Source organism: Natrix helvetica (genome assembly GCF_964273705.1).
Source record: "Natrix helvetica genome assembly, chromosome: 4".
NCBI classification, from domain to species: Eukaryota; Metazoa; Chordata; class Lepidosauria; order Squamata; family Natricidae; genus Natrix; species Natrix helvetica.
Window position 1 is genome coordinate 51711819 of NC_138550.1, and position 26689 is coordinate 51738507.

The 26689-nt window shown below is 37.2% G+C and overlaps 1 protein-coding gene across 4 annotated transcripts in view; it reads left to right on the top strand.

Moving 5' to 3' along the window:
- Positions 1 to 26689, top strand: part of MAP3K7CL (MAP3K7 C-terminal like) — a 52730-nt gene that overhangs the window by 1992 nt on the left and 24049 nt on the right. The window contains exons 1-2 of one of the 4 annotated variants that reach the window (XM_081951498.1): positions 213 to 304; positions 17591 to 17699. In XM_081951498.1, the coding sequence (XP_081807624.1) occupies positions 17630 to 17699 (70 nt within the window). In that variant the 5' untranslated portion in view covers positions 213 to 304; positions 17591 to 17629. Of the gene's footprint in view, positions 1 to 212; positions 305 to 12161; positions 12399 to 14663; positions 14782 to 17590; positions 17700 to 26689 lie in introns of those variants that run through there. The other 3 variants (XM_081951496.1, XM_081951495.1, XM_081951497.1) reach the window with 3 other exon arrangements.

A 26689-nucleotide genomic window follows, 5' to 3' on the forward strand; every position in this document is an offset into this window, starting at 1 on the left:
AGGTACCTCATAATTAAGATTTGTCAGATTCAGTTTCTTTGGAAAGCTAGTTTTTTGTTGGCTAAGCAGTCTAAAACATGAGACTAGAAAATATCCAGCCTTTTAAAAAACAGGAATGTGTTGAGAAATTTCTGCAGAAAGATAATTCTTATTATTCTTATTAACAGGGCTACCTTATCTGGGCTACTAAATACTGAAGGCTAATTGGATTAGGAGTTGCAGCTATCTACTCACAGTTTGGATTCTGGCAGCCAAAGTACAGTAGCCCTATTTTAATAGGTCTTCTATTCCCATACATTTGCAGGTAGATAAATCATGACTATACAGAGATTAATACTACTTCCTAGTTTATAGTCTATTTTTTTATTATATCTATTTGCCATTAGTAACATTACAATTACATTAGATAGGAGGTAAGTAATGTGAAGGATGATAATATGCAGATTTCTGTGTACAAGAAACAAGATTATGAAACTAAAGCAGTATTAGAAGCATTTGAGGTCCCAATCCAAGCTGGGGTTGCACAAGAATAAATCAGACATTTTGCTTGAAGAGGAAAAGGTTTATTTCAAGAACGCAAAAGATAGCGCTCAAAAGTAGTTACAAGATTGGGTACAGACTGGAAATATATATAGGAGGGGGTCGTTTTTTTGTGGTTCGTTGGTGCATGTACGAATATTCCCTCTAATGTTTAATTTGGTGGATATGCAACTCTGGTGGAAATGTTTTCATTTTACTTTGCTGAGTATGCCTATCTCTTCCCTTTGATGTAAGCCTACCGATATATATTGGCTTCAATGCTACCTGTGTACCCAGGGAAACTGTATTGTGAAAGAATTTTCTCTGTCTGCTATTATTTGTGCAGGTAATTAGTTTACGCTGATCATTGTCAGAAGAAGTAGTAGTTTACTCTGCAACAGAGGTGTTCTAGTTTGATTTGTGGTTCATGTTAATGATCAAAGGTGTGTGTGTGTCAGAGGCACTAGGAATAAATCTATTTTTTGAATTAAAATTATTTGATAATTAAAATCCTTTCTACAACAGCTGAACAACTTTCTCATCAATTATCCATGTTATGATGACACCAGGGGTAGGAGAAAGGAGATTAGAATGACAAAAGCATCACAAGCCAAGCCTCACCCTTTTTTTTAGCTTGTTCATACATTTTTCTTTTACTGGCACAAGTGTTTTGAGAAAAGTTTTGCCTTAGTCAATTTGCTTACACATAATATTTATCCATTTCTAATCTTTACCTCTATTATCAAGCCATTGATAAAACAAATTCCCTGTTAAAAATATTCCAAATTTTCATTTCTGCACAATCTAGTATTTTTTTTAATTATATTCTCTTCTGTAGGTAGTTCTTCATTTTTCCAGTGCTGTGCAAATACAATTCTTGCTGTTGTTAAAACATGCAATATTAAGTATATATTTCCTTTCTCATACTTTTCTGGCACTATGCCTAAATATTTGTAGTTTATAATCTATGTGTTGCTTTAACATTTTTTCTAACCATGTGTGCATTTTCGTACAAATTTTTTTTGAAGCCTCACCCTCTTTTTATGTGTAACGTTATCATACACAGGCTCCAAAGGTATGAGGTTAATGGAACAATATTGCTTTTATCGTTAGGAAAATGGAAGGAGGCCACAGATACCATTGGGGGATGATAAAGAACATGTAATGGAATAGCAGAATAACAAAAAACCCTACTCAGGCAGGAAACCCTAAATTCGTGATGGCGAACCTATGGCACATAGAGTCCCCTCTGCTGGCATGCGTGCCGTTGCCCCAGGTCAGATCTCTGTGGTGTTTCTTTCGTGAGCTTCTGTTTCCCTGAAAATGACGAAACAGAAGCTCACAATAGAAAAAGATCTTACCTCTTGCCACACTGCCAGTGTTGGGATGCCCCGCCTCCTGCCGGCCAGCTGGTCTTCGGGTCTCTGCTGCACATGCACGCATGTCAGCGCATGTCATCACATGCATGTTCGTGTTTGCACACCTTTCAGTTTGGGCATGCGCACGCGCGCACTTTGGGCACTCAAGTGTTTTAAAGGTTCACCATCACTACCCTATACCATTTCAGACAAATGGTTATCCAATCTCTTCTTTAAAATTTCCAGTCTTGGAGCATTCATAACTTCTAGAGGAAAGTTGTTCCACTGATTCAAGAGGACTAAAGTGTGAAAATTATTTCAATTAATCTATTTTATCATGTCAATATTTTATAGATTAATCTAATTTTTGTAATGTTTACCATTGCAACCATACAACATATAATGCAAAAGAATGTTTCTTAAAATTACAGTCAATCTGATTATAAACCTTTTTGAATTTAGAAGTATACTGGCAATATATTTATGTTGATTGTAATTATCTACCCATATGGCATCATATTTTTAAAACAGGTAAAATTATAAAATATGCTTTTGATGTCAATAATGTTGATTGGAGAAAGCTTTCAGCCCAATGCATTATTTTATTTTATTTTTTTAGCAGATTTTTTTTTATTTTTTCCTTTCTACAACACACTACAGTCATTATATCAACATTGTTATACCATCATATCTGTACATATATATAACATTTCGCTTCTATATTTACACACCTTTATACACAGTTCTATATATATTTATATATATTGTTTTTCGGCTTAATTAATTTTCTTGTTTTGCAGCCATTTGTACCAATTGTTCCAAATTTCATAATATTCCGACTCTTCTTTATCTTTTAATTTCAGTGTTAATTTATCCATCTCTGCACAATCCAAAGTTTTGTTTATCATTAATTCGTCCGAGGGGGCATTATTTTGTTTCCAGCATTGGACAAATGCTATTCTAGCTATAGTTAGCAGATGTGTTAATATGTATTTAATTTTCTTTGTATATTTCCCTTTGATTATTCTCAGCAGAAAGATTTCGGGTTTGTATTTTATCTGTTCTCCTGCAATTTCTTGCACCCATTTCCAGATTTTTGTCCAATATTTTTGTGTTTCCGGGCAGGTCCACCATATGTGATAAAAAGTCCCTTGTACTTTTTTACACTTCCAGCAGGTCAGCTTCATGTTTAGGTACATTTTAGCCAATCTTGCTGGTGTTCCCAATGATAAAACATTTTGTACATATTTTCTTTAAGTGCTGCTGATTGTGTTAGTTTATAATTTCTGTTCCAAATTCTTTCCCAATCCACTAGATCTATGTTGTAACCAAAGTTTTTGGCTCACGCTATCATGCAACCTTTAACTTTTTCTTCCAATGTTACTTCTAATAAATATTTGTAAATTTTCGTTATGAGTTTATTTCCCCCCCGGGACATCCATCTCAACCTCCAGACCCTAGCAGACCACGGTTTCCTGGACAACTTGAAGAAGAGTCATCTGCAGCCCACGACCCGTCTCACACATCTCGGGTAATAGACACTTCTCTGGAACAGGTATTTTTATCCCCAGAGAGACAGGTGAGCATTCGCGACTTGGTCTCATCCATCCGCGACCAGCAGACGGTTCCGCTCATTCAACTATCTCAACTCCTGGGCAAGATGGTTTCCGCATTCCACATCGTGCTGTGGGCCAGATTCCACAGTCGCCAACTACAATGGCTTCTACTCCTGTACCAAAAGGCAAACTGCAGTTGCTCTTCTCACAGAATTATCCTCACCTTGGAGGTAAGGCGATCTCTATGCTGGTGGCTCTCCCCTGCAGTGACACTGGGCTCTCTATTTCATGAACCCCCATACATCACGCTAACGACAGACACGAGTCTGCAAGGTTGGGGGGCTCACATCCTGTCCCAAGGGCTTTGGTCACGCTCCAACCAGAGGAACAGTATCAACTGGTTGGAGCTGAAAGCTGTGTTTCTTGCCCTGCTCCGGTTCAAATCTCTCATGGCCAATGCGCACGTGCTCGTCCTTACGGACAATACCATCACCAAAGCACATATAAACCGGCAGGGGGGGACAAAATCCCGGCGTCTGATGACTCTGTCTTTCCAACTAATATCTTGGGCGGAAGCCCATCTGTTGTCACTCCAGTCTGAACACATATCGGGGATCCACAATACACAGGCAGACGAACTCAGTCGCATGCACGTAGATCCAGCAGAGTGGAGCCTACATCGCCGCATATTCCAGCAGCTGGTGGTCAGGTCCTTGACCTCTTTGACTCCCAGGACAACACTCAGTTACCAAGGTACTTCACCCGCTTGGCGTCTCCGGGGGCAGAAGGGTTGGATGCTTTGAGGACGGACTGGCCTTCGGGCCTTCTGTAGCTTTTCCGCCTACCCCTCTCATCCAGAGAGTGATCCGAAAGATGCTGGTGGAAAGGGCAGAACTAATCTTGATCGCTCCTCGGTGACCCCGCAGGCCCTGATATGCCGACCTCATGAATCTCTCAGTGGCAACTGCCCCAATTCCCATCACTATTCCTGCAAAGGGCGTGCCAACATCCAGATCTTCCGTGGCTGCGCCTCACCGCTTGGAGGTTGAGCGGGAAGCTCTAAGGACCGCTAACCTCTCAGCGGAAGTCATCAGAACAATTCAAGCTTCCAGGCGCCCTTCCACTAACTGCATTTATGACGCCACTTGGACTCAATTCTCTCTCTGGTGCCAATCTCAAGGCGTTGTTCCCCTCGAGGCGTCTGTTCCCCAAATTCTCCAATTTCTTCAACGGGGGCTTGACCTGGGCCTTTCCCTGAACACTCTTCATCACCAGGTCGCAGCCCTGTCTTCAGTCCTCTCACTGACTGCGGCTCAGTCTCTCTCTCATGAACCTCTGATCCAGCGTTTCTTGAGAGGGGCCACAAATATCAAGCCACCGACAATTCACAGATTTCCTACCTGGGATGTTTCCAAAGTCCCGGAATCCTTGACTGGGTCTCCATTTGAACCTTTGCACTCTGTGTCCTTGCATGTCTTAACCTTAAAGGTGGTTTTTCTTGTAGCCATTACCTCAGCCAAACGTATCTCAGAGTTGGCAGCCTTATCCACTAGACAAGACTAACTGTTCCGCCGCATATCACGGCGCACTCCACATGCAGCGCGGCCACATCTGCGGCCTGGTCGACTCAAGCTCTGCTGGAGGACATTTGCCAAGCGGCTACATGGACCTCAATTACTCCATTCATCCATCACTACAAGCTGGATAGATATGCCTCAGCTGATGCTTCTTTTGGCCGATGCGTGCTGCAGCGAGTGGTGGCCACTTAAGTCTCTATTTATTTCCCTCCCGAAGGGACTATTGGGCTTTGGTATGTCCCATGCCTGGATGATGTCTCCACCTACTGGAGAATGAGCATTGGTTCCTACCTCATATGCCCCTTCTCAGGGCGGTGGAGACATCATTCAGCCCCAACCTATTCCTGGGGCTTACTACCTTTCCTTCCTAATGTGTACCTTTCCTTTCTACCATGTTCCTTGGGGAGAGATATTATATATATTGTTTCAGATTGCTTACACAACGGTCTACAAGTCACTCCTTCATCTATTTCTGGGGAGTAGCCTGGTGGGTGTGTCTTTAATACTTGTAAACCCAGTCCTATTGGATCCTGACGGAGTCATACCATGCCTGGATGATGTCTCCACCGCCCTGAGAAGGAGCGTATCAGGTAGGAACCAACGCCCATTCTAATAACTGATAAAATATTCAGGGAGATAAAATTTCCAAATTTCAGCAACAATTTAAGAAGTATTTTGCAGCTCCACTAAAGTAAATAATGAAGCAAATATTTTAAATAAATATATCAAATCATTTTTGAATCACCCAATTTTATGGGTTGCACAAAGAAGTCATCCTATTAATTAAGGCAAGTTAAAAAAATGTGCTAGAGTTGAGTTTCCAAAATCTTGTTTGAATATTAAAGTTTATTCTTAAAATATCTTCCTAACAATATCTGACTAAAATAACTGAAAAGCATGTGTTCCCACAAACTTGGTATGTGCCTTGAATACTTATTTCGGAATCAGTGTCTGGTCATGACTTTGAGCTGGCCTTTATCTTTATTTAGCTATATAATTTATATTGTACAGGATGGTTGGCCTTGATAGAGGACCATCTGAATGTATTGTTGGCGATAGTTCTCTTTTTTTATCAGCCAAAACCTATTACTAGATGAAAATCCTAATTTATCTGCCCACGTTTTGACAATTCCAGAATTATTCATTAACATTCTAATAAAATTTACACAATTTTGGCAAAGAAGGAATGTTTAAAATTATTTATAACTTAAAAACAAAAACACAACAGGAGATATAAAATATAAAATGGCATTTAGACCAGTTTCAGTTTAGTAACAGTACTAATTTACCAAAAGCACATTGAAAGTTATGCTGTGTTTGAAATTGTGATAGAGTAAAAATATTTCCAAATACATGATTAGCATTACAATTCATGCCATTCTATGCAGCTGTAATTTGTCACAAGACATTCTTTTTAAAAATAATATATAATTATGATTTAAAAAGTGTGCTGCAAATCCTTGTTGTGATTACACTTTGGGGAATTACATGAACAAAAATATGACCTAGATGAAAGCAGACTGCTGAAGAAAGCAGCAGTAAAACCATGGTAGAATTCAGTGGTGGGTTCCTACCAGTTCGGACCGGTTCAGCTGAACCGGTAGTGGTTTGGCGGCTTGGGTTGCTGGAACTAGCAGCGACCCAGGCTTGCCACGCCCTGAACTGATTCTCCGGGCAGCACCATAGGCACCAACAACTTGTTTTTGCTTCTGGGCATGCACAGAACATTTTTTATTGCACTGTGCATGCATGCGCAGCGTGCATCAAATGTGTGCGCAGTCATGAGCGAACCAGAATTAGTGACTGCCAGAACCCACCCTGGTAGAATTAGAACTAACTACAGGTTTTAATGTTGGAAATGTATGGAATAATAGCTACATATAAAAAAATACTGACAATGAATAATAATATAATGTACACATCTAAATATTACAATATTACCATTTACTTTTTGCTAGTGATGAGAGATCATATCTCGTTTAAAAGATAATAAATATTCATATGACAGTAATGTTTGTGAATTTCTCTGTAAAAGGAACTTGAAATCTTTGTGTTCCGGACAGAAACAATCGGCTAAAAAATACAATGAAATTATGACAGTGCATAAATTATATTTCCTTGAAACACAGACCCTATGCCCTAAAAATACAACTATGGTCTGATGAAGAAAATGTTAACATATTTATATGTGGCATGATTTTTCAGCTATTTGTTATCTATCATAATTTGAAACTAGGAAATGCACGATTCCGCCCCTCCCACCCACCCCCCGACTGAATTAGCCAATCGGGGTTTCCTCAGAGATGTATTAACAAGTGCTTATCCTATCTGTATGTTAGTAGAAATATATGCTAGCATAAATTGTGCTGCCCTCATTCTGTGCCTTATGCTGGTTCTGTCATTCTAATGTTGGACAAATTAAAAATTGGTAAATTCCCTAGTTTTGCCTGCCTTCCCATCAAATGTAAGCAGTTACATCACAGAAGAGAGTACACCCCCTCACATTTTGTTGCCAGCAGTTTAGACATTAATGGCTGTGTTTTGCATTATTTTGAGGGGACAGCACATTTACACTGTTATACAAGCTGTATACTCACTACTTTACATTGTAGCCAAATGTCATTTCTTCAGTGTTGTCACATGAAACGATATACTTAAATATTTACAAAATGTGAGGGTGTACTCACTTCTGTGATATACTGTACTAGAAAACATTTACCCATCATTTTTCTTGGCTGATAAAACTGCAGAGCACAATAGCTTCTTGCTACTGACACTACAAGACAGATCAAAGAAGCCCATTGTGTATGCCAATCATTTACATTATTTTTTGGGATACGGGATAGCCCTACACTCAGGATAAAATATAGTACTGTATGTGTGTGGACTATATATTTTTTAATACTTGTCTCTGAGGATAAACATGTTGCTAGCAGATCATAAACCACATTCAGAGACTATAATACTAGTCATCTGTCATGAAAGGAAGGTGAATGATTCAGCTGTTATAATGCATAATAAGAAGTACTAGAACAAGTGAAATATTATGCTGAACAAGAAAACATGTTTTAAAAGTTGGGAACTGAGTATATGTTGCTAATAATGCAGCATTTTAACGTCATAAAATTACAATTTAACAGCCTTTGAAAGTCTGTGTGGAGTATCCTTTGGAGCATTTCTGTGTATTTCTTTGAATTATTTAGCATTATAATAGTGTTTTCATTACAAATAACAAGCATCTGAAAAAGTTCAATCTCAAGTACATTGTAGTGTGCAGTGAGCTGTTATACATATTTTATAAGGCAGGACTTATTTCTAAGTGCCTCCACAATTGGCTGGCCTCAGGTGAAGGCAATATCATGATATGTAAATAGTAAATAGGACATCTTCAGGGGACAAATGCAACCCATTGTATATAAGAGACAGAGCTTGCATTGTGATTCCAATTCCAATTCACACTGTTTGCTCTGAACATCTCTCAATATATATAGAAGTGAGAATTACAGAACAGGAAAGCATACTTGGGAACAGACAGAGGATTGAAAAAAGCGAGCACTAAAAAGAGGAGTTTTGATCAGCAGCTCCTATTCTCTATGTAACATTTTCATATATGCTTGCTGTTTAGCGAATGTCTTTATCCAACTGTGATTGTCAGCTAGGCAATATTGACAAAATAGGGGTTTTTTTTCTTATCTATTCTCTCTTCTTTCCTTCTTGTTCCAAGAGATTGGGAGATTTGTGGGTGCAAGCTGAAAGAGGGATGGTCAGGATAACTCACTGTACCTGCAAAGTTATTTAGCTTTCTTGCAAAAAAATGATCAGCTTTCTGTTATCTTTTTATATCAAAAACATATTATGTTCTCTTGGTGGCAGTATTGGAAAGCGGAATGATTATGTAGGATTCTCTCTGGTGTCTTATTTATCTGGTAGTGTTAAAGAAACGGTTACAGGTGATAGCAAATATGTACAGAAAAGTGTCAAATGATAGGAGAGCCTGCTGACTTTCCAGCAATGTAAACATAATGTAACATTCTCAGGCAGTGTCCTTCAAACTATTTTGAGGGATAGCCTCTTATTCATGACAGGTACCAAAATGTGGCACTAAATTTCTGCTATGTTAAAATTCCCTATTGATTTCAGATTCACAAATAATGAGTTCAAATTGGAAAAATCCATATTTTTGGATTATAATAAATTTCCATTTCTCTGCATTCATATACTTGCCATGAGACGCAAATCACATACGGTTTTAATCTAAACAACAGCATTTAGCTCAGTAGCCATTGTGCTATTATTGTGTTATTGTTAATCATTTATTCTGTGGTATTGCTCATGTTTAAGCTTGTGTTCACTTCCCAGAGTTGTGATTGTAAAATAGAGGGCTACATAAATTGGTAACAAATTAAAAAACCTCATTGCTCTGGGGTATGAATCCAGTAGGACAGCTCCCTGACAGATGGCTATTCAGCCTCTGTTTAAACACCTTCATCAAAGTCCACTTTCGTCTATTAGAATTTTCTTAAACGGATATTTAACTGACCTTGATTTTTTTAGCTGAAATTCCTCATTTCTTTTCCTGTATTATAGAACAACTATGCATGATTTCCTTCTCCACCCCTTACTCAAAATGCTATTCTTTGTAACAATCTATTTTCAGTAAACAGAGCTTTTCAGTTTCACTGAAAATGTATATTTCTCACAGAGATACTCTGTAGAGCAGTTTTTCCCAATTTTATGTTTCTTCAAGATATGTAGAACTATAATCCTGATCATCTACATGCTAAGCAAAGCTGATGGCAGTTAGTATTTAACAAATGTGGAAAATAGCAATTTGTTGTAAATACAAGCTTCCATGTATTATTTTTAAAACTCATTTTATAGGCTAACACAACAAACGTTTTAGTGTCAACGAAATCATCTGTTTTATCAAAATGCTGTCAATACTAAAGAGGTAAAAGCAGGGCAATTAAATCAAAGGAAAGCAGGTGTTTCTTATATAGAAAATACTACTTTTTTTATATATATTCCAGGTACTAAATTTTTCAGGCTAAGTAAATAAATGAATAAAGTTACAAGCTTGTTCTAACTCTAGTGTGTAAATAAGTTGTAATGTTTCTAATTCAGGGAATGATAACATTGGAATGTGTGATGACTAAAACATGATATGTTGTATATTAAAGAGATAAGTTTCATAATCCGATCCACGGTTGAAATAATTTTGCTTGGATACCAAATATTGAATGACTACAGTGCTTCAGAAAGAAATACAACATTCCCATCCTTATGCCTAAAGGGGAAAAACTAGGAATTTGCAACTTTTCTATCTTTCCCATAGCAGAAGACATTCTCGTGTAATTACATTTATTTTATTCAATTAGTTTTTTAAAATAACCTTTAAAAAAGACCTTAAAATATTCTATTGTTAGAACATTCACAATTGCTCAAATTATTCAAAAGCCTTTTTTACTCTTTTGTTGAAGAAAAAATACTAATACAAATGTTGACAAACAACACAGACAGCGACTAATTCTGTAATGTAGATTTCCATCCCAAAAGTAATAATAATAGAACAAGTCATACATTAACATTCCAAATTTTGATTGGCCTCCCATTAACAGAACAATTGCAACTATTTGTTATTAATAATTTCCTGAAAACTCTATTATACCCAAACCAAAAAGTGTGTGTTATATTAGTCTTATTTTAAAATCCAAGTAAGCTAATTTCACTTTCTTCAAAGCAACCTTCCATTAGTGTATAAGAATCATACATGTCAGTTTATTTCCAGTTTAGCATCTTCTTAGAGAAACTGATGTCAGAGATGTTTCTGAGATGAATGAAAAGAAAATTCAGATCAGTACTATAAGCTACAACAGTAGTTTTTTAATACACACATGCACACACACACACATTTTTTCTTCTTTTCAATCATATACAATTCTCAGGGCCTGCCTAAAGAAGTCTCCACAGTTTTCTTGGCAAGTTGCTCCCCATTGCTTCCTTCCTCGGGATAACAGAAAGTGACTGGCCCAAGGTCATCTAGCTGACTTTTTCGTCTCCCAGATTCTAGCAACTAAATTTTTTGTTATAATACTTATAAATCAATTCAGGTCAAGAACTATAGAATTAGTGTTAGAACTGTAAGGAAAGAAAATGTGGGCTAAAACACAAAACCATTAGATAGCAAAATTAAAGTGAAATTATTAAAAGAAGCACTTAATAATAGACATCGTCCTGAATGTTTCAGAATGTATCAAGAACATGGGACTTTCACTATTCAAATTTGAATACTGGTTTTGAAATATGTATACCATCTTTTTTCCAACATGTTTTGTAGGACTACCTACCTACCTACCTACCTACCTACCTACCTACCTACCTATCTATCTATCTTCTAACTCCAAATCATTTGGCTGCATTTTCAATAGTTCTAACATTCATAAGCAAAACAATTAACTACAAGCAGTATATTTTAGGGAAATACAGTATATAATTTCCCTTCAAAACCAAGCTTACGTTAGATTATGCTATTCCAAAACATCTGTGAATGGGGGCTACTATAATTGGACTGCAAAACTCCTGGCAACCAATAGACAACAGTAGAGATAAATAGAACACTCTAATTCTCTTCTCTCTGTAAATATAGTTTGGTTGCCCTACCATAGTGAATATGCTTAACACAATAAAATCTTTAATACCCACTTATTGTCTTCTTTAGTGCTTCAAAGTCTACTTTCTAATTTGCTGGACAGTACAGACACCTCCAAGAGTTGGCAAGAAAACTGCTAGTCCAGTTGCTTGGCTTGACTCTAGCAGCAGCTAGAGTCAAGCCAACTGTGAGCTTGCTTGCCGCTTGTTCAAATTGGCAACCTCACCCCAAGCTGATAGGAGCAGCAAACATTTTTGCTGACTGGAGTCAGGCTATCTTTTCCAGTTTGCTGGAATAGACACAGACACTGATTGGGTCATGCTGAAAACATTCCAGTCCTATGAAGCAAGTCGGTTTGTATTTTAGGTTTGGCAGGACTAATGAATTAAACATCTTGGCCTCCAGACAATTGGCTACTTTAATATGGTTCCTGAAAGGGGGGGAGGGTGCTGAGGAAGCATGACAATGCTGTAATCTTTCATTGCAGGGAAGGGAAGGGACGGTGGAATTGAGACGGAAAACAGAAAAGGGTGGTCCTGAGGGCGTAAAAAGCCTATGGGAAGTGCAGGTAGCAGCATGTTGTCCTGACAGCTGTTTCAACTTCTCAGACCTTGTCAGTTCACTGCTATGTAGCAGGTGCAGCCTTTTCTTTTCCTGAATCTTTACTCCATAAAGGCAACAACAAGTCAAGGCAGAGGCTGGCCCTGGATTTATACAAGTGCAGACACCACTAAGTGAGGTAAGGCAACAGGTGTGAAAACCGGACTAACTGATTGAGTTGTAACCACACTTGGGTTCGGGAGCTGAAGTTTTTTAGATATAAGCAAAGTGCATGCAGACTCACAGATAAGCAAACTAAAGAGCCATTTCCTAGATAACTGTTTCAGACATAGAATACTACAATCAAAGCTTTCTGTCTTACACAAAAGCAAAGATCAAGGTGTCTGCTTGAAGCAGTTTTATTTAGTTCCTCATTTTAGATGATACATGCACACTATATCTTCACTCTGTTCTTTCTACAGTTTTCTTTTGCTTTATTTTTCTAAAAGGAAAACCTCTTGGATATATGTATTATACATGCATACATACATACATACATGAGAAAAATAAATCTGTACTGTACAGATTTCTCGGGAAAGCTTAAAAATGGATGTTTGTCAATACTTTTATGGCTTTATTAAAAGAAAAAATGTACAATTTATTTCAAGTTTCTAACTAAAATCTTTGTATTTTTAAAAATATTTAATAGCACAATCTTTTCTAAGAAATAATGTAATTAAAGATAGAGTTCATGTGTTTTAATATGTAGTACTTTCATGCTTTTTTTTACTTTTTGGTAAGCCACAGAAGTAATGGAATAAATTAGAGACTGCATTTGTAGCATCTCTGAAGCTTCAATCTGGGATATGAAATCATAACAAACTTGACTTTGTTTTCACTGAATAGAACAGCAAAACATGAATTTACTTTTCTAATCTAAACATTATATATGAGATTTCCTTCTTACAGTTTGAAGTCTAGTACTGTATTTCACATAAAGACTGTTAATCCAAATTTTGTTTATATATAGTTTTTTCTAAAGTATGACATAATTCACATATTTATTTGAATTTTATTTTATTTGCAAGGCTAGCAAAATAGAACATTTTGTCAAACTGTTTTCAGAATCAACAGGGTCTAATACTGTTTTATTAGCATCTTTGTCTGATTTTAGGTAATTCCAGTACCTAACATACATGGGCAGCAAAAGTTCAGAAACCAACCAGTAGCACTAAGAGATGTAGAACACTAACTGTTTCTTTCCATCTAGTATCAGCCTGAATTTTTGCAACTTAAGTATAGTAGCCTTATCAGTATTTTGAAAAAGAAAGGGACATCAGCAAGCTATTTTAAAAGCATTTTACCACTTGTTATTTGTTAGGCACAAAATAGTTTAGCTTGAGGCAATACAATAATATGTAGTCTGTTATACTATGGATATAATAAATTATGAGATGATTAATATAGTTAAAAATGTCAAAAGTATTAATTACATTAGTATATTATCCTGAAAGGAATGACAAAGATTCTTGGGTTAAATATACAGTTGTTGTTGTTGTTGTTATTATTATTTCCTAATCACATACAAGGTAAATTGGAAATTAGATATACATTGGTCAACAAGTTAAAAGATGTCAGGCTCAATTTTTATTCAGTTTATATCTTACCAATAAACCAGTTGCAATTCTGTTTTATATTTTTACCTGTATAGCTATAGTACTTAGACTTATATACCACTTCACAGTGCTTTATAGCCCTCTTTAAGCAGTTTAGAAAGTTAACATATTGTATTGCCCCCAATAATGTGGGTCCTCATTTTACTGACCTCGGAAGGATAGAATCCTGCTCTATGAAGAGTTATCTGTTACTATAACAATAGCTATTTTATCTGAACTGAAAAGGAATACAGAAAACTCTAATTATGCACTATCATTTTTGGCTATTGAGATTTTTTTTAGACTTATTATATCGAAACAATAGAGAAAGCTACACACAATTATATTCTGACAGTGAAATTGCACTCGCCTAGTTAGCATATATTTTCCAGAAGAAGAAAAAAACCTGCACACTTATGGCTATAAAAGCATACTTGATATTCAGCGATAAGAGCAATATATAGGGTAATGTATCTAAGATTTATTTTATACACAATTATTGCAGTACCAATTGTCTGTATGACACAGTTTCCATGACAAATTTAAACTAAGATTAAGTTGTTGCAATTTTAAATTGTATCTCAAAAAGTCTCCACCCCCACCCCCCCAAGAAATATTTCGGGGTTTACTTAAAGATCTGGTCTTTTCCATGTCCTTCTCCTTTCCTGGAAAACAGTACATCTTGACATCAAGGTCAAAGTGTAATTTTTCAACCCCATTCTTTTTAGATCCAGGAAACCTCACCACTTTGGAAGTGCCTCTTGTCTTATGTGGTTGGAGTGTTCCTGGAGCTCCCTGATCTGGCAACTGTGATATTTGCTCTAGTCATTTGCCATTACAATTATAGCAAAGTGCCCCATGGGGATGTCTTAAAAGAGATTGGGAAATTACAGCAGATTCAAAATGCAGCAGCAAGACTCTTCTCAGGTACGTCTTGGTGAGAGCATATTTTATCTACTCTGCCTAAGCTGCATTGACTCCCAACTGATTTCCAGATCAAATTCAGTGTGCTTTGTATAAATCCTTAAACAGCTGGGAGTCTGCCTCCATAATGGTGGACTGGGAGCTATGGTCTTCAGACAAAGGTGCTGCTTCAGAAGGCTCTAAGGTTTGGAGACAATCATTACAAGATCAGTCTTTCTTTAGGCTTACTTTGGAAGCACTGCAAAATATAGTTTTGTAAAATAAATAAGTAGATGTTAGAGACCAGACTGCATTTCAAAGCATCAGATAAGGTTTAAAGGCTGCAATATAAATTCATTCTGCGATATCCATCTGTCTGACTGGACTGAATTTTATTTAGGAATTAAAACTGGAAGAGTGTACTGCCTTCATTTTACAAGATGATTACCACTTTCAAAATAAAATTACAATAGGATGAATGGGTAAATGATATAGTTGTATTTTCCTACCTCCATTGTGTCCAGTTGTATTTTGTTTTGTGCTTTGCAGCAGACAATCTGTTAAATCGAGAGAGGGCAGACAAAGTTTGCTATATAGACTTTCTCTTCATCAACTGTGACCAAGTTAAATAACTTTCTTTTAAAAACAGTTCGGGAAAACAGATTGTGGAAAAGGAATATTTGGGCATCTGCCCCATCCATTTGAAGGACATGCCTGTGGAGGGAGAACAAGGAGATACTTAGACTGGACTTTTTTTTTTTAGAACTATCAAGAACTATGGTTATCTGTAATGATCAACATATGATTTATCATTCATTTTGTGACACTGTAGCCAGGAATGAGTATCAGTTGAATGTACCTGTACAGGAAAGGCTTTAGGCTATTTTCAGATAGTCAGTTTCTTGTGATGCCAGTCAAAAAGTCATTTACCAGGTATGTTCTCTCTCTCTCCCACCAGAATTTCCATTGTAACTTGTTCTGGTTGTAAATCTGATCCAATTTTATGACAATTCTTTACAAAGATCATTAAACAAATCACATGGTCATTACACAATTCTCCAATGGGCTTTTTTTTTTTTTTTTTTGCTGGAAATCAGCAAAAAAACTTCATATTGTGATCACATGAGCACAGGCTGCTGCAACTTGCAATAAATGCAATGCAAGTTAGTTGCCAAGTGCTGCAGCTGTAATCTCATGAACATGGGATGGTGTGACAGTCATAAATGAAAATACAGATGGTAAATCCTTTCTTTCAAGGCCATTGTAACACTGAACCATTGTTAAACAATCATAAGCTGAGGACTATCTATAAGCTTCCCTAAAATGTCATGACTCTGTCCAGCAGCAGTTAAAATAAAAAGTGTGGCTCTAGTTAGGAGTTAGGAGGACGAGTTATTTTTTTACTATAAGTCACTGTTGGCATATGATATGAACTATAATTAACCCTACTGACAATGTATAAAAAGTGGTGTTAGCATATATGGTAACCTTAAATCAGAAGGATTTGGTAGCTTTTTTAAAGATTAATTTGTATTTAAAAGGATGTGTTTTTGTGAGCTATAGTTAACTTCATGAGAGTGATTCTGTGGTTTCCTACATCTTGTATTAAAGTAACTATGATGAACCTCAATGAAAGTGCATAATTTAGATAGGAATTAAAGGCTCTGATCACAGCTTATCCACAGATCAGCCTAACCTAGTAACCTAATTTTTGGAATGGTGTTCCAGAAAAGCTATGCTAGCTGTCTGCATAGTATATAGTAAGTTTGAAATGTCATAAGCATTTTGTTTAGCAAGCTCCTATCATTCAGAACTAATATAAGTTAGTTGTTCTCGTGCAATCTGTTAGCCTGTTTATCTATTATAGTTGCATCTATTTACATGCATGCCCATAATACTATTCCCTTTTGGGAACATTATGCAAACTACAGAAATGTATTAAGAAAAAGAAAGTCACTCCCTCAAAAGACATAAGGTAAGAAAAAGCTACATCAAAACCATCCACGTTGCCCATCTCCATTCTGCCCTTGATTCTACCACATTCTATGATGAAAGTCAGTTTAACAGCTGCTAGGTTGCATTCATTGACTCAGATTACACTTTGTGCTAAACTAAATTATAGTGGTTTGTTTTAATCCTTGCTTCCATAGTAGGGTTAAAAATTAAAACAAGTCAACTGCATCAGCACAATGATTCATACAGATAGTCTTTTTTTTAAGTAAATACATATTCATCAATAGAAGACCCAAAATTTAAAAAGCATAATACACAGAATTTGATGAGATCAGCATTTCCATTTAATTCAAACGCTAGCATTAGAATTATATCTGCTGCTGTCACTTGATACAGCAGTCTAATTAACAGTTGCTGGAGACAACTGCTTTATTCTGTCTAATGATGAGCTAATCTAGAAAAAAGTCTGATCCATCTGCCTTTAATTTTGTAAAAAAAAAAATAATGCCAGAGGTCATTGAGGAAGGGACTGACTTGTATAAGTCAATCAAATTTGCTCATGATTATCACACACAGCACAATTCTACAATTTGCTCTGCATTTCTGTAGAGTGTCAAATATTTAAATAGACTCTCTTATCAAAGTAAACCTTTTCTGCATTTTAAACTTTCTATTTTGCATTTGAATATACAAGGTATTGTGGGCCCATAATTTCATTAAGGGAAAGGGAAATCATATGCTGAGAGAGCATCAGAAGTTGTTGAAAAATCTGGATAAAAATCTCTAGTTGAACATAATTTAAAACGTTATAGGAACATATCTAATATGCACCATCAATGAATTTGCATGACCTACAAAAATTTGCTATTTTTTTCTCTAGGTGAAACATACAACTAGACACATAGGTTCTAGTGCCCACATGATCACCACAGCAAGGGTACCTGCTGATAAACGGATACGAATTGCCTTCAGTCTAAATGATTCACCAGGTAATAATCTACAAAAGTATTCTTTTGCTTGCCTTTTTTTTCTTCCAATTATATTGTCTTTATTTTCAAAGAGTATTTGATTTTTCTTAGGTGGCTGAAATTATATTTAAGATGTTTCCTGTAATATTATTTAAAACATTATATTCAACTCTAAATTTTCTGAAATGTTTAAATGTATACTTTTAAGCACTATTTTTTAAAAGATGGGATCAATCTCAGTACTTAAAATATATCATTTTCATCCAATTTCAAAAATCCATCTATTGGAAGGTCCAATATCTGCCTTTTGTGCAACTTTGATTACACAATCCTGTAAGGAAGGCCAAGCTGATAAATACCCCAGGCCCAGAACCATCTAGAGAGTCCCATGTTTGAAAATAGAATTTCCAAGTAGCCTAAATCCAACTTTCAGGCAACACCTTTCTGGGCATTTAATATGACCAGATATGATTTTAAAAAGACAGTTAAGTATAAGTAAACCATGTGAACTGTACTAAAGAAAAAGCCTGTAAAAAGTATTTTAGGAAAAAGTTATAAATAAAAAAGCAAACCATTCAGAATCTTATGTATGTTTAGAAGTAAGCTAGGAGTACCTGACTTGAACTGCTACTATTTGAACTACCCCTATGGGGCTGTAAAAAAATAGCCACAGAACTCTTAACTCTATGTTGCCCCCTGGTCATTTAGTTTAGGCAGTCCAGGTGCTCATAATAGTTGGTAAGATTTGACTCTCTAGTAAGAGTTTAAGATTGCAATATTAATGTAAATGGTCGGCAGTAAATTTAGTATTGTTTTCTGCCATCAGCTTTCCTATCTTCAACCATTCCATGAAGTAGAAACATGGCACTGCGAAATTTTCCTGTTATAGAAAGGTAGTCACATGTTGGACTTCCTTTCTGACTAAAAGAGCAACTTGTGCCATGGAATTAACTAACCCATTCATCTATTTTCATTGCCCTTGGATTCAGTTGGCACCATGATTAAATTCCACAGGGGTAATATCTGTTTGAACTTGTTGAACTGAGGTTCCTTTCTAACTGAATATTATATATATTTATCATTTTAAGAAAGACAGTTATTAAAACATCACTACAAGGCACGCACCCCAGCGAAGCTATCCTGTCCTATACAATCACCGTGTTTTTGACACAGCACACATGTGCTCAAGGTCTGTGAGCGAGCGAAGCAAGCGCTCGTGCTTGTGCTCACATTTTCAATTGTGAGCAAACTGATTGTTAAATTATGTGAAGCCCACCTCTGGGTGGGTTCCCATTTCTTGCCCCATCTCTTTCCCATGTAGCAGTTTGATAGTATGCAAATGCAAGTAGATAAATAGATATCACTTTGGCAAGAAGGTAACAGCATTCCATGAAGCTTGGCATATAATCATGCTGGCCACATGATCATGGAAATGTCTTTGGAGAACACTGGCTCCCTCAGCTAAGAAATGGAGATAAGCACCATCCTCTAGATTCCACCATCCTCTAGATTCTAGACTGGACAGGGGAAACCTTTATCTTTTGAATAGGACTTCAAATATTCATTCGTCATTCAGCAAGGATAACTTATTTTTCTTATATGTCTCATACATAAAAGTGTCTATATATTCATGCAAATATGTATGGATTTATCATATTCCTGCTCTTATCAATCAGTTGATAAGCTCCCCAATAGAAAAAAAAAGCTATATTAGGCAGCAGTTGCTGACAGATGCAGGAAGATACTGGGGAGGATGCTTCTGGGCCAAGAAGCTTGTTTTTCATGCTTCTTGATCTAGGGTGACCATCACCTGTGCTGAAACAAATTCAAATGCCATATAGATTGTCCTCAATTTACAATCACAATTGGGACGGGAATTTCCATCACTAAATGATAAGGTCATTAAATGAGTCATGCTTAATTTTACTACCTTTTTTGTTGCTGTCATTAAGTGAAACTGGTTTTTCCCATTGACTTTGGTCACTGGAAGGCAGCTGGGAAGGTTGCAGCTGTCATAATAAATGCATGCCAATTGCCAAGCACTCAGATTTTGGTCATATGACCATGAGATCTCTGTGATGATTGTAAGTAAAAGAACTATCATAAGTCACTTTTTTCAGCCCCACTGTAACTTTGAATGGATAGTCGTAAGTCAATGTAGGGACATCAAGGTCAAATTTGGGACAGAAATCAAACTTTGTATAAGCAAGCCATACTCAAACATAAAACAGAAGCTATGTCAGTACTTATTCCAAATATTACTGTTTCTTTTGTTTTAACAAGCCAGTTTTAGGATTGTCTAGAAAACTGAGAACGGATGAAATAGCCATCCAGCTTTACAAGTACAAGTTAGGTTGCAGCAGGGGTGGGTTCTGGCTTCTGTTACTGCTGGTTTGCTCAGGGACACGCTTTGCGCACGTGCGCACTTGATGCACGCTAGGTGTGCATGCACAGTAGTAAAAAAATGGCTTCTGCGCATATGCAGAAGCAAAAAACAAGATGGCAGTGCCCATGGCATTGCAATAGAACCGGTTCAGGGGCGTGGCCAGCCGAATTACTACCTACTCGGCCGAACCGGTCCGAACTGTTAGGAACCCACCTCTAGGTTGCAGATATAAAATTAGAGGCTTGCCCAACTATACTCCTGGCTTTGCTCATTATTTCCCTTGTGCAAGTGAAATCAAAATTGTCATTACTTGCTGTAGGCTTTCCTTGGGTAATCTGGCTATCAACTTGTGTAGGTAAAGCAGGGATACATTTAAGCAGAGGCTCTGCTCACATGTGCAATTTGCCCAAAACCCAACAACCTTCTCAAATTATGATTTTGTAGGGATTTGTGGTCCACTGTTTGAAAATCCCTAGCTTAGCATGTGAGGTGAAGTAAGCATTATATCTGGGTGTCATAATGCACTTTCCTAGGTGTCAGTTTTCCACATTAGTAATTAATTCTATAATACTTAGGTTGGAAAAACTAAACAGCAAACCTTTTTTTAAAAAAACAGCTAATTGGACTTATAGCTTTTGAAAGTAGCAAAATAAGGCCCATTATAAGAAATATACGATAATATACAACAGTGACGTGCGGTGAGGTTTATGGCTGGTGAGGCACTGACGTCATCAAATGATCATCATGAAGCGAGGACTGTGACAACTTTGATCTTTGCAAGTGTACAAGCAGAATACCCCAGGATCACGGTGGCGGGGACAGCAACTCCTTCCGCTGCGCTGCGGAGAAGAGCCACGCTGTGCAGGAGGCTCCTCAGCGTTAGCCTCAGATCAGCGCGAGCCGCGGTCCCCTTCATGTTGGCTCAGGAAGGAGGGGAATGGGACCGTGTGTGCAGGAGGCTCCTCAGCGCTAGCCTCAGATCAGCGCGAGCCGCGGTCCCCTTCATGTTGGCTTAGGAAGGAGGGGAATGGGATCGCGTGTGCAGGAGGCTCCTGAGCGCTAGCCTCAGATCAGCACGAGCCGCGGTCCTCTTCATGTTGGCTCAGGAAGGAGGGGAATGGGACTGCGGCTCGCGCTGATCTGAGGCTAGCGCTGAGGAGTCTCCTGCACATGTGGTCCCATTCCCCTCCTTCCTGAGTCAATATGAAGGGGAGTGCGGCTCGCGCTGATCTGAGGCTAACGCTCAGGAGCCTCCTGCACAGCGTGGCTCTTCTCCACAGCGCAGCGGAAGGAGTTGCTGTCCCCGCCATCGTGATCCTGGAGTGTTTTGCTTGCACGCTTGCAAAGATCAAAGTTGTGACAGTCCTCCCTTTTTTAGAGGCTTTTTTAAGCCTCACCTCAGCACTCGCCTTTTCCCTTTTACATTTTTTTTCTTTTCATGATGAGAGCGGTGAGGCTCTGCCTCCCCTGCCTCCCCTGACTGCACATCCAATATACCATCAGTACAATAAAATTGTTTTTCGTACTATTGAGGTATCTGTTTATGAAGTTTACAAGTAAGCAGTATATATCTGTTTAAAAGAAAGGGTTGCTACACAAATGTTTGTATGAAATGGGTAAAGAAGGATAAACTGATAGGATGGAGAACTGGTTTGAGTTTGAATGGAAGGCCTTTGCATTTATAAAAGATATAAATTACAGAACTTTTTCTGAGTAGCACATCTTGTGGCATGTTCCTCATATTGCCAAAACAACCTTTAGTCCTATGTAGTTTTGATCCTGTGTCTTTGTTGAAGCATTTGACAATTACCAGTCAAATATTATTACAGCAGCTGTCCCATTAAGGAGATTGAGTCATGCTTCTTAATTCCTTTTGGCTTTTCTATGATTCATCTTTCTTCTTTTAGAACAATAGTCTTTCTTTTGAAAAAGAAATTGTAGGAGGCCACTGGCATGTAAAGCAAAATATGTGCATTCAAGTATGAAAGTTAATTGTTAAGCCTAAACATTTTTGAATACTTTTGTTGAGATACAGACAGATATAACATTAATTTTGCATAAGCCATTTTTGTTGTGGCTGTTTTTCAGTAGTTGCTACAGGGACACGGAAAATAAAATTGAGTGTTTCCTCAACTACCATCATTTAAGTGCAAATGTTTTACATCTGCTTTATTAGCCACAATTTTTCATCTGTGGCTGATAGGAATCAGTGTATTTGATTTTCATAAGATTATAACAGAGAGGAAAAAAGTAAACTTTTGTCTTCATTCACCATTGTGGTCTAACATTATATTTAAATGTTTGATATTATACATGTAACCATATAACATGTATACATATAACCATTGCGCCGCAGTAGCGCAATGGTTAGAGTGCAGTACTGCAGGCTACTTCTGCTGACTGCCAGCTGCCTGCAATTTGACAGTTCAAATCTCTCCAGGCTCAAGGTTGACTCAGCCTTCCATCCTTCTGAGGTGGGTAAAATGAGGACCCAAAGTCTAAGTGCTATTCCTATTGTATATTCATTTATGTGTTTGATTTATATTCTGCCCTTCTTGAAATATAATACACAGCTCTATTTAAATCTAATAAATCCAAATCCAAATTTTCTTAACTAACATAAAATCAGCAAGTGAGAGGAATGGGGAATTTGAACCTGAAGCTTTTTGTCCTTGAGCTATACCTTAGACAATGGCATTAAAACTATTATTTTCATTTAACTAGAATTAACGTATTGGAACTGCAAAAAAAAGGGAGAACCATTAGTTAAAATGCAGAAAGTGTTTCATATATTATTTTTGTGCTGTTTAGTTGTTTCTATATTTTAGTCAATGGGCAAGCAGGCAGGAGGTCACAAATGGTGACCATGTCACATACTTCCTTAATATTCAACAGTGATTCATTCAGCCAGAAGTGCCAAAATTTCTACCACTAAGCTGCATGGTCATGTGACATTGTGCTTTTTTGACCACATAATTTAATGACAGAAATCCCAGTCCCTATTGCTGTCATATATCAAGGACTACACCTATACCCAAAATCAACAGAGAGTGTTTAGTCCAAACATCCAGAAGTGTCCCTAGCTTAACAAAATAGGAATGTGCTAAAATAATCCAAATTTTTTTCAGTTATTTCATTTATTCTACATTATATAGACTTGAGGATTCCATATATGCTTTACTTTCTACAAAAACCTAATACTTATCAAGTAGAGTTTTATGAAAATAACTAATTATGAAAGTAACTTATTAGAAGTCAGCACGGGTTTGTTAAAAAGAGATAATGCCAAACCAATCTTATTTCATTCTTCAACACAGCGACTAGCCTAGACCAGCGAAATAATTTGGACATAATACACTTCAGCAAGGCATTCAAGGAAGTAGACCACAACCTACTTCTTAGTAAGCTAGAAAAAAGTGTGATAGGTAGCATCACCATGAGATGGATTTGTAACTGGCTGACAAACCGTACTCAATGAGTAGTCCTTAATGGTACTACATCTACTTGGAGGGAAGTAAGCAATAAGGTGCCACAAAGTTCCAGTATTTGTTCTTTGGTCCAGTATTCTTCAATATCTTCATAAAAAACGTAGATGGAATAGAAAGGGAACTTACCAAATTTGCAGATGATACTAAGATGGCAGGAATAGCTAACATCATAGATAATAGGCTCAAGATCCATATGGATCTTGACAGACTTCAACACTGGGTCCTATCTAACAGAATGAAATTCAATATAGAAAAAAGTAAAGTCTTATGCTTAGGCAAGAAAAACCAAAAGTACCTATATAGGCTGGGTGAAACCAGGCTTAATAGCAGTAACTGTGAGAGGGATCTTGGAAAACCAATTAAATATGAGCCAATAGTGCAGTGTTTCCCAACCTTGGCAACTTGAAGATGTCTGGACTTCAACTCCCAGAATTCCCCAGCCAGCGAATGCTGGCTGGGGAATTCTGGGAGTTGAAGTCCAGACATCTTCAAGTTGCCAAGGTTGGGAAACACTGCAATAGTGTGTGGTGGCAGGCAAAAAAGCCAATGCAATCCTAAACTGCATTAACAGAGAGATACAATCAAGATCAAATGAGGTATTAATACCACTCTATAAAGCCTTAGTAAGACCACACCTAGAACTGCATTCAGTTTTGGTCACATTATAAAAAAGATGTTGAGACTTTAGAAAGAGTGCAGAAGAGAAGGACCAGTGGAGACATCATAGCAGTTTTCCAATATTTGAGGGGCTGCACAGAGAGGAGGGGTTCAACCTATTTTCCAAATCACCTGAAGGCCAGACAGGGAATAATGGATGGAAACTGCAAGAAGATTCAACCGGGAAATAAGGAGACATTTTCTGACAGTGAGAGCAATCAACGAATGGAACAGCTTGCCTTCAGAAGTTGTGGGAGCTTCATCACTGGACGCTTTCAAGAAGAGACTTAGACTGCCGTCTGTCACAAATGCTCAGGCGGGGGGGGGGGGGGTTTGACTAGATGACCAACAAGGTCCCTTCCAACTGTTAATCTGTTATCTATTAAAAGTTAAAATGACAGAATTCTAAACCCAATAATTTATGTGAGCACTAAAAAAATGTGATCACACATTTAACAAAGTAATCTTGACTACTCCAAACTTTTTTAAATTCAAAAATTCAGTTCAGGAAAGAAAATGTTTTTTTATAGTTGCTCAATTTTGCATTTCTAGAAATCATAAATTCTTGGTAGTGTAAGACTGCATCCATAAATCATTTATTTTTATATCCATTCATGATTTGGATTGTATAATTGTAAATTTTGCTATGATGTTAGTCATAATAATTCATTACATTATTTCATATCAAAAGTTGCACAGATTTAAATACCATTATATTCATCATTTTTGTTTTGTGGTAGGCACTATTTGCTTAGGATGCTTAAGACTTCTGGCTGGATTTTTCCATACTATTATTAGGAAATACACGTTTGTTCTGAAGATCTATTTTTGGTCAAAGCATACTGTCTTCAGACTTTAACTTGCTGCTAAGATTAATCAGACAACTTCTGTACACTTAGCTGTAAGGCACAGTTTCCATATGAGTAATATCTTTGCAGACCAAAGCAAACATGATGTTAATTCATAAGCAGTGGGAAAATATTCCTGGATCATGTATAGCTTTTGTGGTCTCTCCCTTACAGCCCACTCCTGATGCCCTTTTTGTACATGTCCAGCTGTTGCTACAAATGCTTCTATCCTGAAAAACAGATGATCGAGTGAAAAATATTTATCCTAAGGGGAAAAAATGTGAGGAAAGCACTGCTTATATGGTCTTCTGTTATGGAAATACACCACAGCAGCCTGCTATTTAGTTGCAAGTATAGATGGACATGGGAAAGGGTGTCTTCCCCTTTCTGTTTTCCAGATAATGGGACAAAGAAATGTGTATATAGGAATGTGTGCAAACCAACCTTCAGACAATATGACTCTTGAAATCTAAATATTACCCATATCTCCTAACTCTGCAAGTCCCAATCGGAGCAAAATATTGCTATTATTGTTGTTGTTATCTATGAATCCAATAAATATCTTTATTAACAATAATAATATCATTATCATTTCCTCATCCAGATGGTTAGTTAATTTTATAGACAAATTGTTGTTTCAGAGGTGCATAACTAATACAATTTGGCATAAATTCTTACATACTGAAACATATACTATTCTCAATATTAGCAGAAACCTGAACAAAGTTTGAAGCACCTTTACTTTTTGGCAGAAGCTTGTAGGAGATGACCAGACTGAGCCCAAGGAAGGGGTTCAAATGTATCATGAGTCACGAATCCCTTCACTCCCACAAGAGATCTAAGTCCAACCCACCTTGAATGCCTCTCTTATCTTTCCTGCATTTCCCTTAATGGTCAGATTCTTTTAGAGAACTTAAGCTTGCAATACATTTGTATATTCATATGAACTGTCTGAATCTCCTGATTTCCCGGGCGCTTGACAAAGTTGCTGTTTTTGAGATGAATTCTCAAATTTTGAGATGAATGATTATTTCTGATGTGGATCCATAAGATAGTTCACTACGCTGCATTAGTATGACATGTTTTTGTTCATTAAAACACTTCCTGAGGTATTATTATGCAAGAGCCACATGTGTAATAATCACGAAAACCTAAAATAAAGATGTAGACAAAACATATGGGTGCCAAATGGAAATTGGTTTTCTAACAGCAGTCATAGAAGGCAATTTAAGTCAGTCCATGTCAGTTAGGGAGTTTAATCTTTTTGAAAATCAGAACCACCACCTATATCTATAATTAAATAAGAAAAAAATAAATGTGATGGGAATCTTCCTGAGAAACAGCAGTTTTGAGCTATATTGTGCAGTCGTGAATTAATATATGTCATCTGTCTGTCTGTGTGTCTATCTATCTATCTATTTTTCTATCCAAAAAGACTTGATGGAGATAACCATCTCATCCCACCTGGACTGGAATGTCCCATCAGTCCAGCAGAGACGGCATACTACGGGTCCCATTGGCCAGGGTATTCAGCTTGCAGAGTCCAGCAGAACAGCCTTCTCTGCTGTCGCTCCTACACTTTGGAACATCTTGCCAGGTCTTTAAACTCTTTAAGCTCTTGCAGAAGATCAG